Source organism: Dermacentor variabilis, chromosome 2 (genome assembly GCF_050947875.1).
Source record: "Dermacentor variabilis isolate Ectoservices chromosome 2, ASM5094787v1, whole genome shotgun sequence".
NCBI classification, from domain to species: domain Eukaryota; kingdom Metazoa; phylum Arthropoda; class Arachnida; order Ixodida; family Ixodidae; genus Dermacentor; species Dermacentor variabilis.
In genome coordinates, this window is record NC_134569.1 from 206,291,294 (window position 1) to 206,303,403 (window position 12,110).

The 12,110-nt window shown below is 38.4% G+C and overlaps 1 protein-coding gene across 3 annotated transcripts in view; it reads left to right on the forward strand.

Moving 5' to 3' along the window:
• LOC142573059 (shootin-1-like) overlaps nucleotides 1-12,110 on the forward strand; it is an 87,665-nt gene that overhangs the window by 1,599 nt on the left and 73,956 nt on the right. For all 3 annotated transcript variants that reach the window (XM_075682568.1, XM_075682567.1, XM_075682569.1), the window contains exons 2-3: nucleotides 3,669-3,763; nucleotides 7,689-7,749. In XM_075682568.1, the coding sequence (XP_075538683.1) occupies nucleotides 3,669-3,763; nucleotides 7,689-7,749 (156 nt within the window). The remainder of the gene's footprint in view (nucleotides 1-3,668; nucleotides 3,764-7,688; nucleotides 7,750-12,110) is intronic.

The following is a 12,110-nucleotide window of genomic DNA, read 5'->3' on the forward strand; positions in this document are numbered from 1 at the left end:
AATCAACCCCCTTTTTTTTACTTAGCTATTGATTTCTTATTATGTGCTTTCTTTATTTTTTTTGTACATTTAATTGTGAAGGTGACTTTACGACAAATCACAGTGTTCAGACCATCGCATTACAATGAAGCATCAACAACCGAATTTTTCATTGCCTGCTTTATGGCATATGTATTGCAGTTGTGCAATTGATGCTGTACAGTTGTAGATTGTCATATCCGTTTGGCAGGAATCCCAGCTGACACTACCTATATATATTATTTGAGCTGTCCATCTATCCTAAAAGTGGGCAGTGACATACGCATTGACATTCTACGTAGTCAGTGCTTTTTTTGGGGGAAAATATAGAAATGGCACACCAGTGTATCCTTTCACACATTTTACTATTCTCAAGAGTTTTGTTTCAACTACACATGCCCTTATTATCCTGTCCAGTGTCAACTGCACAATTGTAGGTATATGTGCTGTGAATTATTTAACAAAGTTTATTCATTTGTTCATAGCATTGTTCACAGTGCTAGTAATCCCTGCATGTAGCTCATGGAATTGATCTTTTGTTTGCCCAAGGTGGCCTTCCTAAAAACCAGTTAAAGAAACAGAAAGATAGAAAAGTTGGTGTTGCAAGGTATGTAAGAGCAGGACGACTGGAGAATAGAGACACGAGCAATGCGTGTGCCCTGAGACACAACAAGCTAGTCAGTTTATTTCAGTATACCTGAAACGTCGGCTGCCTCAGCAGCTCGTTAAGGCCTCCCCGGCCTCGCTATTCCCTCTCCTGCACGCAACGCAATAACCCAAAGTGGGCGAGGGCAGTTTGACTGCATTCGTCGGCCAGAGTCCACCACATTGGTTTAAGAGTAAAATGAGAACGACCTATATATATTGTTGTAAGATCTATGAAGTTTTCATAATGGTATGGGCTTTAAATACATTCAATGATTGGGGTGAGAAATATGCTAAAGGATACAGAGAGTGTTTTTTCTTATGAAACTTAAGAATACAAAACAAAGTGTGATGTTTTGATGTTACATGAAGTACATTGGCCTTCCACTTAACAGTTTGTCTGAAGTGTTCCTAAAACAGTTAGGGACAATCTTTAGTAGAACTCGAATGTACTTTCTGGGAAAAATACATCTCACAAGTGGTGCTGGTCTTAGGATTGCTGCTATGTAGACATGATTGCATTAATGCTAAGCTAAAATTTTCTCAATTGCATCATGTGCCCTAAATTGAATAATTGAAAAGTTAACTAGCACAATTTAGGCAGCAAGCCAAATCGCTTGAAATGTTCCTTGTTTTTAATATCTGCCCAGCGAAGTAACCTAGCTGAAAAAATGGCACTGGCCTAAATATATGAGGGGTTCTTTAAAGAGGCCCTGCAAAGCCTTTTCATCAAAGTGAGACAAAAAGTTGCTAGATTTTTGCCGAGTATTGCTCCAAAGTCACTAAAATTGTCGCCAAGTCTCTCGGCTCAATCCTACTGATGTAGGCGTTCCTGGGGCACACTTAATATAGGCTAACATGGCATGAATGCATCTCCTGAAGCATTACTCATTTGTCTAGTGTCCTGCACGTGACAAATGTAAACAGTGAGTTTACCAGCTGTGTGTAGAGGACTCTTACTTTACTTATTTAGAAAACTGCATGATTGCAGCATGGTTCAAAACAACTCGGGTTACCTGACTTTTCTAGCCCAATGATGCACTTGGTTCTCGTTATGACTGCAAATTTTCGAGTTGACAGTGCATGTGAAAGCAGAACTGAATTATGTGAGATGAACTTGATCATTTTGTTAACATGGAGGGCACTGACAATTGCGGCACCTTTATACAGGTCAAATACTATGTTGCTGCCTCTTGACTCACCTGAAAGTGCCATGCAGTATTGATTTATCCTAAATCTGCAAGAAATGAAGGCGATGCATTCAGATTTCCATCAACAAGCCCAGCCTCATTGATTTTTACACCTTTCTGCAGTTGATTTATCCTGTAATTCACCTGCTGTATTCTAAATCTCACCCTACAGTTTACTGCAACAAGCTTTGCTGATTTAATTTAATGGTACGTTTTCCAACATCATGCATTTTGTGAGGCAATAAGAAGCCTGTTTCCCTTGACACAATTAATCGCAACGTGTAGCCTCTGTGAGTGCAAACCGGTATTGCTTCACCTTAGTCACAGAGTCCGCGTGCAGTACAGCCGAAGTCTCCTTTTTGTAGCTTTCGAAAAATAAAGCACATTCTAGAAACCTTTTACTGAAGCAACTTTCTTAACTTTGAAATCACTAAATTGTCACCATTTGTTCTGTTATGTTGCTAGAAAAAGTCGCTTGTTGCTAAACAGACCAAGAAGTCGCTAAATCTAGTGCCAAGATTGTTAAAATGGCAACGCTGCACTTGAGTGAGTGTAGTCTCTTTCATTGAATATATTCTTGGAAACGCTATTTAGTAGGGTCCAATAATAATGGAGATATAGAGAGAGCAATGTTTACTTTCCCCATTCCTTTTCAATACAACATTTTCTCTCAGCTGAGGCTGCACCAATAGCTGTGCCCTTTTGCTCTTTTCTTACTTTTACTTATTTCTGCAGTACACTCGTGCTAGCCCTTCAAGGTTGGCGTCTGACGAAGAAGAGATGACAGGGAGCGCTTACAACCTCCGCTTCCCCATTTGCTAGGAGAGTGAAGGGGGCATGCATCTGCGTGCGAGCTGTTACTCTGGAGTTACCAGTGACCGTGAACAATCACCCAGCGACTGGCATCTATGGGCTGTTGCACTAGTCCATCGTGTCATAAACAAGGAATAGAGGGGGCCTCAAAAGGTGCAGGAGCGAGCGAGCAGTCTTTTATGTGAGATTGTGGGCCCTGCTGCATGTGGTGGAGTAACATTTGGGTCACACGTTTACATATGGCAGCATTGTCCACGCGTTGTGAACTTTCCCTTATCATGTTCAAAAAGTGTTGTAGTGCCCCTTTATGCTATGTCGTCACATCTAAGCTTGTGATTTTTCAAATTTGCAGCGATTGTAATAGAGCTTTGAAATCTACCGATTTTTGTCATTGTTCAGGAAAATAATAGCAAAGTTTACTACTTTTTCAAAATGTTCAACTTTTTTTTAGACACTTTCTATGAAATGTACAAGTTTTTCAATAGGTCATTGCTAAAGCACGATCAACTTTTACTGCAAGCAAGCAATAATCAATGTTTTTTTTTATATTTATGAGTTTGAGCTTAGCCTAAAGCATACTGAACACTTCAGACTTCAAGTATGCCAGATGTCATATGGCGCATTTTCAAAACAGGGTTAATCGTTAAATCGAGGCATCTTTTTATGTTTAGTAGTTATGTAAGATTCCCTGTGCGCCATATGGTTTTTCAAAAAACATGCAGCAAGCCAAGAATGTTGGCAGTTGTTGTGCTGTGTTACTGCTTTTCAGAAGGCACACTGTACGACTAACAGTAAGCATTGTATCCATGCTGGAAAAAATTTGTTTAAAATGCCTCTTTTCCCAGCATTAAAAAAATTATTTTTTATGGAATAGTCTATTACTATTTCTTTTATGATCTGTGGCAACACTACCTATAAGTATTGTGAATCACAAAGAAGAACCTGTACATTTTCAAACTTGGATGAGCAACATGTAATAATGCATGTGCACTTTCATTCCAGCGGTGAGAGACTACGAGGACCTGCGATCCTGTTACGAAGAACTCAAGCAACACTATGAAGAGCAGCAGAGGCTAGCCAAGAAGTACCGCAATGAGGTAATGAATTTGTGTTCATTGCTTGACTTTGTTGCTTTTCGCCGTGTCGCTGCGCACTGTAAACCTGCCTTGGCTGGTTTGTGAGGTGCGATAAGTCCATTCAGCATGCAGCATAGCAACTGTGTTGAATTATGGGTCATTCCACTTCCATGATTTGCTGGAGGCATTAGACCTACCGAGACACATTTTTTCTTGTGCATATTTGGGAAGTTGGCTTAGGAAAAGTGATGACAGAGTGGAAGACTTATGTACAGTGCTGACTTCACCTCTGTCTGGTGTCTCCATCAGTGTCCACAGATTAACCTTGTGCATGACATATTGTAACTAGGTTGACACTTAGGCGAGTTGGTACTGACACATTGCGAATGAAGCGTTGTACGATAGGTGAGAAAAAAGAAAGAAGACACTACAATTGCTCACTTCTACCTGAAATTTTCTTTTATGAAACACATCTACAAAGGCAGGCAGTAGTAATTGTGCATGTTCCAAAATTGTTTCCGAAATGAACCACTTAATCTGCACTGGTAAGTACAGTCTAACCTCGCCATAACAAATACAGGTATACCAAACTATTCAACGTACTGAAGTAAATTTCAAAACATTTATCGTCAGTATTAGCATGTAATTAATGCCTTCCAGTAATGACTATTGAACATAAGTAAAGAGATAACATTGCTTGTACAATTAGCATGTAACGAATATACACTTATAACGAATATTGCATAAAATGAAATAATTTTCATGTTGAGTGCAACTTGATTATAACAAAGGTTGCATGCAACGTTTGTTGCTGACACTTTCAAACCTCATAAATCACATGGAGAAGTTAAAGGAGTTCCTGGAAGCATGCTTAACTGTGCTCTGCCTGTATTTTTTCTCTCTCCTCTCCTTTGTCTTTTTATTTCTCTTTGCTGAGATTTACCATTGCAAGTTATCCAAATTTAGCTCTTACACACAGCTACATGGTAACTTACACATTTAGTACTGTCTGTATTTGTATATGTATATTTTGACAGAAAATTTCGTTTGTGAGTAAACACTGGTGCTGTGTTTTTTTCTTTGTTCTCACCCGATGTGCTACGCTTAATTCATAATGACAAAGTGTGCATTAATTTTCTAGACACTGAAAAAAAAATAGGCTTGAGCTTGTGAGCAAGGAAAGTGTTGGTAGGCGTAATTAGGGAAATAGTCAACAATGAACACTTACTGGATTTTGACTGACTTCCCAGGGCTATATATATGTATGCAGGATGTCTCAGCTAACTTCTGCCAGGCCTTAAAAAAAAATAGAGGATGTCTCAGCTAACTTTCTGCCAAGCCTTAAAAAAAAGACAGGTGTGCTCTTTGTGAATGCAACACACTCAGCTAAAGTACCTCTTTACATTAAGTCATAAGTCATTAATTTGACAAAAATAAAATAACTAGCTTTTGAAGTATTGAGTTAAGTGCAACACATTCAATTGGGAAGTTGTAGAGCACATTGAGCATAATGCAAATAATTTCTTTCCATAAAGATAGCTATTGTGGCTTCAACTTCTTAGTGCTTCATAGAAAGTTTAGAGAAACGAAAAAGTACCACATGATAAGATGTTCATTCTCTGTGACATTAATTCTCTCAAACATGTCTCGAACAAATAATCGGTGCTGCATACAGGCAGGATGTACAAATAGACCATCAGGAACAATGATGGAAGAGGACAATTACTTTGGCTGTCACACGAGCTGCTGGCTAGCTCGTCTGTTAAAGCAGTGCAGTAAATGAAGCCTCATAATATGGCGATAAGTACCACACGGCAACTCTCGAAGCTTTATCAGCATTCTTCCTGTTGACAGACTGCATAAAGGGTGACACGAGACGACAGCTGTGGCCATCAGTAAAGAAATGTCAGTTTGGCTTGTGGCACATTCACACATTTGGTCTGCGTGCAATAGGGACTGTTCATACGACACTTGTACGAGCACCCAAACAGTGCTGCATGCAATTACTTTGTGACGCAGCACTTTTTTGGACCTCACACACTTTCTGTGGAACTCGTAAAATTTGAAACCACAGTGGCTATTTTTGTGGAGAGAAATTAGTTGGGTATTCTAAAACTTCTCGATTGAATATTCTGAATTTAAATAAATTCTTCAGATCACTGCCTACTGACATGACATATTTTGCTTTTATTTCTTTGTTCAATGTATATAGGTCCTTGGCCTTGAAATATTAAAAAAAATGCTCACAAACATCGGAGCACCCTAAGTAATTTACTGTGGTAGCCTTTTTGCAAATCACTTTCGCAGAACGTATATTTGTCATGACGCAAAATGTGCTAATGTGGGAGCATAACATTATAATAATCTTCTAGTAGATTTCACTGCGCGCAATGGTTGTAGTTTCTTTTGAATAAACATTGAGTTGTGAGTCAGCACTTTTGTTCACGTGTACCTTTCTTCTCTGGCTTTGTCGATTGTGCCCACTGAAATCTACTAAAAGATGGTTAAATACCAACTCACACTAGTTTCTTTCTTCACCAATTTTTTTGTAAAGTTTCAAAGTAGAGGAGCTTCATTTAATGAAAAAAATAAAAAGTCTGTTGAACTTAGGCTCATCATAAAAAATATGTTTAGTTGTTCAAGTGGGTACAGAACGACCCTAAGTTGGTTGTATACATGTACTGTGCACAAAATTTTCTTTGATACAAGTCAGCTAAAACACTCTGTTGTAGCACATCCTAATGAAGGTAGCATGCCTCACTGCTACTTAGTTTAGTTTGTTGCTTTATACTGACACGGGGAGCTCAGCTCGTGGGATAAAAGAAGAAACTGTACACGATAAATGGAGCACAAAAGCAGTACATAACACTAGTGAAAATGACAACAATAGAGGTCCCAACAAAACAAACAAGTGAACTTAACAATGACATAACATTGAAATATAGTTTCTGTAGTAGTACAACATTGCCACATAGTGAAAAGTCACTTTTGTTTCTAGTTTTCAGATTTCAAACACAGGGAGGTAAATTTAATAATAGTTACGAAATATCCGTTAAGGCCAAATGGAATTCATTACTGTGTTTTATTTCTGTATTTGTTTTGTCTACTTTCGTTTTCTATCTTTTACAACACCCGCTTTATTGCATTTCCACATGCAGTCTGCAGAAAGGCTGCTTGGCTGGTATGCTGCAAGCTCTTTTTCCCACAGACTCATTTTTGTGTTACATAGAAGCTATTTATATGGGTAAAAGTGAAATAAAATGCGATGTTGCTGCAACATTAATTTTACATAGCCAAAGGAAGAAAAAAAAACATGGAAGCTTGTCACAGTGCAAATGATTGGAATGCTGTGTGCGTCTCCCCAGCTGTGAAATGTGCTGTTGACAAAAAAAAAAAAAAAAGCCTGTCTGATGTGGTCAGAAAACTATAGGATCATCCTTTTTTGTGCATGGATTAGATGGGTTTGTGGTAATCTTGCATTGGCTGGCTAAAATTGAATAGTTTTTGTCCTCTCATTAAGACACTCTGCACATATTTTCAGACACTAAGTAAGAGATACTCATCTGCTGCACTCAAGCAGGTGGAATTGGTTAATTATTTGCTTTAATACATTCAGTGCTTGAGGCCATTATGCAATGATGTCATGGAAGTAAAAAAAAAAACAAATGTTGAAATGCCTTGTCATCACTGTGCATCGTATTCTTCAGTGGCAGTTTTGAATGCAGAAATTCCGGTGGAATCGGCAAGCTGTCTCTTCATTCATTTCCTTTGATAATGAGTGAATCAAACAGCAACTTTAGGAAATATTTACATAGTGACAGTGACTAGTCCGGTGGTATGTGATTGATATGTATGATGGTATGTGGCTTAGCAAGCCGTGTAGGCTTGCTTAGCGACTATTGACCACAACGAAATCGGTCATGTGAACCTTTCCCTTCTTTCTCAGAATGCCTCACTACAGCTGAAAGTACAAGAGCAGCAGGAGACACTGAACAGACTGCAAAATGGTGAGTCCCCGCAATTGCCCAGAGCATCATGCATGTAATTTCATGCTTAACAGAAATTAGGCACGTTGCACTAGTTTCTGGTTCTCTACTGCGCACTTGTGCACTCCGCTCTTGCATTTGCTGTCTGTTTTCCTGTGGTAACCTCACTGAAAAAAAAGAAAAAGAAAAAAGCATTTTGCATGCAACAGAATGATCAGGTACCAACTGCTTTGCTGGTACAATTCTATTTTGATAGACCTTGGGCTTGCGGACAGGAAGCTTGTGCATTATATGCGGTCACATTGCGCATGATATGCTTGACTTGAGTGTACTTTGTGTCAATCTCTTTTGATGTTCTATGTAGCAAAACTCGCAGCTGTATACACAGATTCTATTCAGTCTTTAGATAAGTTTATTAATTCAATAACATTGCAAAAAAAAAAACCCTATAGTTCAATCCACTTTACGATGACATTTTTATTTGGCATTTTGATGAATGCAAGTTCTTTTTTGTGTTGAATGTTTACTGGCTAATTAAAAGCAGTGTACAGTACTGAGCACCAAGAAACATTTTACCCATTTCACGAGCACTGGGATAACAGACATAAGGGCATTGACCACCAATCAATCATAATATTTCTTGAGAAATGCTGTGCTCATTATTAGTACAATGAATACTGTCGAACAGGCCAATTGATATGTGGACGGGCACAGATATAAAGTGTCCAACTACTCAATTATAATTAGAGACCTACATTTTTGGGTAAAACCCTGTAATCCCCAATATGAAAATCAAGTGACACTCATTTTCTCCCTGAAGTTTGCCCTTTCATAAACGATAACAGTAAATGCAAGTGCTGCAAAACTAACGCTGCCCATCTTTTGTGAATAAGTGGTCAAGATATATCATGTTATTAACATTAGTAATATATAAACATGATACATGTTTTGTTTTTGCTTAACATTCAAGCGAAATCTGCTATTATAAAAATAAGATATAGTCAGTGCCTGTCTGCATTGAGTGATTGAAAGCTTTTTTTAGTAGCAGTATAATTCTAGTGACAATGGTGCATTGCATTGCACTTTCCGTGTGTTGCATACACGTACACAGTGGTAATGTGCTTGGAGGCGAATTAACGCAGTGTTGACGTTGCTTTGCCTTGCGAGCGGTAGCTGTGACGTTTATAGGATGTTTACCCAACTGCTTCATGTTCAAAGGGTGGGTGATCCGTCTGGTCAGTGTTCCATTAATTTTGCAGCAAGAGTATTTATTAGGAACCAGTAAAATAGGACTGTAGCAGTCGAAGATGAAAGGCCTGGCACGTCTAGCATGAATGCAGAAATGTTGCCAAAGCGTATGATAATGTACAGTCGACCACCAAAGTTTACAAATCACGGGATCTCGGAAAGCACTAAAGTTTGCGAGCTGCCTGCAACAGTAGCCAGGCAAACCGCTCATCACAATGCTTTTCACATATACTAGTAGAGGCTATAAATGGGAATTCTGGGTTGCGTAGTGAGTTTGTGGAAATAATCAGGTTTTTCTCGGATTTCGGGGTCTGTAAAGTTTTGTGGTCAACTACCATACGTCAACTAGGGTTTGTAAGATAAGGAAAAGCATTACACCTCCAGCGAAGCATGTCCGTGTGCACTAATTTTTGTACTTTCTTCCTTTGTTAAGAAAGTGCAAGGAACAAAATAAAAAAGGCATGGTCAAACCAGTCACAATTTGTTGTTTTCGTTAATTTGGTTTCCTTTAAATGTAATAATAAGGCCTAACAAACATTTGAAGAGATGAGCACGTCTCATGGTTTTTGAGCAGCTCTCTTTGCTGTTACATGTTCCTGCGAATTATTTCGCTTGATTACATAGAATATTTGTGTCCAAAAAGACACCATAGCTTCTGTTGTTTCTAAAAGTTACCAGAAAAATGCCAAACTTTGGGCTGCCAGACAACAAAATCCCTGATTTCTCCTGTTTTTTTGGGCCAAAAAACAATGAAACTCTAATTTCTTGCCAATTTGGCTCTTTAAAAAGAACACTCGATTTTCACCCCCCGAATTTCAGGCAACATAATACCAGAAAACAAAGGTTTTGGATGAGCTCAGCTTGTCAACGGCAATAATCCCATATTCAAAGCCATTTGGATGAACTCGGAATGTCCACTTTGTTTTTTCTTGTGTTACAAAGACGATTGCAGTGGCACAGTTTGAAGTGTGTGGTTATTTCGCTCTTTTTTGTTTTACTGCATAAATGTCAGCACTTCTTCAGCATCGCCATGTTGGTCGTCTTCGTGTTTTACAACGTAGATGGCAGCCATTATGTCAACAATGGAGGGACGTGTTTAATGCGGTCTTTGATTTCTAATACTTAGATGGCAGCACTTCGCCATTACTCAAAGACTGTGTTTTTGTTATTGCGTGGTTTTTGTGCCTTTTGACAGGTTTGAATGATGGCGCCTGCGACTAACAGCTCGTATGTGCATTGTGCATGCAAAAGAAAGCTGCTGCTCAGCTCTGACCTTCCTAAGAAGTGCTAGAAATGCGAGAAACTTTCTTTGGTCAAGAACTTTGCTTTGCAGAACAGTTTCAATTCAGTTCAATTTATTGATAAGTAAACTAGTACAAAAACAGTTAAAAACAGTGTAAAATAAAGCATTTTTTCATGTTTCTAACTGTACCATTTGTGGCAATGACAAGTACATATATGTTGCATAGTGAAGAGGTAAAATGAGGTTCCCACGCTTAACCCATTAGTGCCCAGCGTACTTTTAAAAGTACAGTACCATTTTCATTTGTACATAATTAAAGATAAACCACACGGTGTTCCTTGGCATGCCATTTTGCTAAGAAGGGTCCTGCGAAGATGACTGCATTGTAGTTTTTTTGTCAGCTGCATGACGTGTTTGATCTATTGATTGCCGAACTTGGAAAAGTGCTGAACATAACAGGTGCTGCTCTACATGCAGCTTCTTTATTTTTTGTCAAGCATAGCATATGCTTCTCGAAGCTGAAGTTTTTGGTTAAGCTTCAGGAACGAAGGGTGTAAACGATGAATGCATGACATTTCATATACAATACATATTGACGTAGTAGTTCTGCAGAAACCCGCAAGGTGGAGATTCATAATTTATTCATTACAATACATATTTATAGCATCGCAAGAAAATGAATGCAGGTGTACTTTGTGAAGTACGCTGGGTCTATGTGTATGCTAGAGGGGCGTGCTTGATCTCAAAGCACATGCAATGGCTTTTTACCCGCATTTCGTCAAAATATATTTTGCTGGCTACAAGAACTTCAGTGACTGTTGCAGGAAAGAAATGTGTTTAGAGTTACATCAACATTCCTATTATTACTCCTGGTTCCATTCTTGCTGCTGACAAAGATGACGGTGCTCTTGTCGTCTCAGTCAATAAAATAGCGAGCAGTGTTAGAGTAAATTTAGATAAATAGTAACCATTTAGATATCATATGAAGAATATTTAAAAGAGAGATAATTCATGCATCCTTTATTACAGATTGGAAAATGAGTGGGAGGGAACAGAAAATAACAAAGACTACGTATATTCCTATGCCAATCGAGATGAGTAATGCAATAAAAGTAGGGCAACCCAGATTGGTGAACCAGCCATAGACCCCACCTCTTGAATTGACAGAAAATTCTAACAAAAGTTACACCTAGCAATCATACAACAGGATTGTCATGCAAGAACTGACTGTCATTGGAAGAGATGTCACCAGCCTCTTGAATATTTCAATTACCACTGAACCAAGTGTTGAATGCTTTAGTTTTGAATGCCTGTATTCATCACCAATTATCATATCTAGATCTGCGTCAATAATATATTTGCGTTACACACGCCCCTGAAAGCAACAGCAAAGCCCTTCCTTGTTACTTGATGAAGTCATGTTACACACTTGATAAATAAAAACACCTCCATTACAACCAATATTTCCCAATAAAAAGCTAATTTTGCTACCAAAAGGTTATGCGGGTTTGCGAAAAATTTTGTTTGACTTTTTGTTTTTGGGAGCTCCAAGATAGAGCATATGCATTTCATGACCTACATCAGGTTTTGCTCCCATAAAGGCCCAGCATACTTTACCAAGTACACTATAGTAGCATTTCAAGGAATAAAGCACCTCTCACAAAGCTTTCACAATGTATTTACAGCGTGAAAAGATTGTCTGACATGAAAAATCAACAAAATGTAACTGGTAGAGTTTTCTTGGGCTTTAATGGGTTACTACATGAAGTAAATTGATTGAGAATGCTTTAAAAGAGTTTTCAATGGAGAAGTTTGAAAATAAGCCGTATAAAAAGAAAGCAAGATATGGTCACTTTTGGTCAGAACAATAAAACATTTAAGGGGTTAAGTA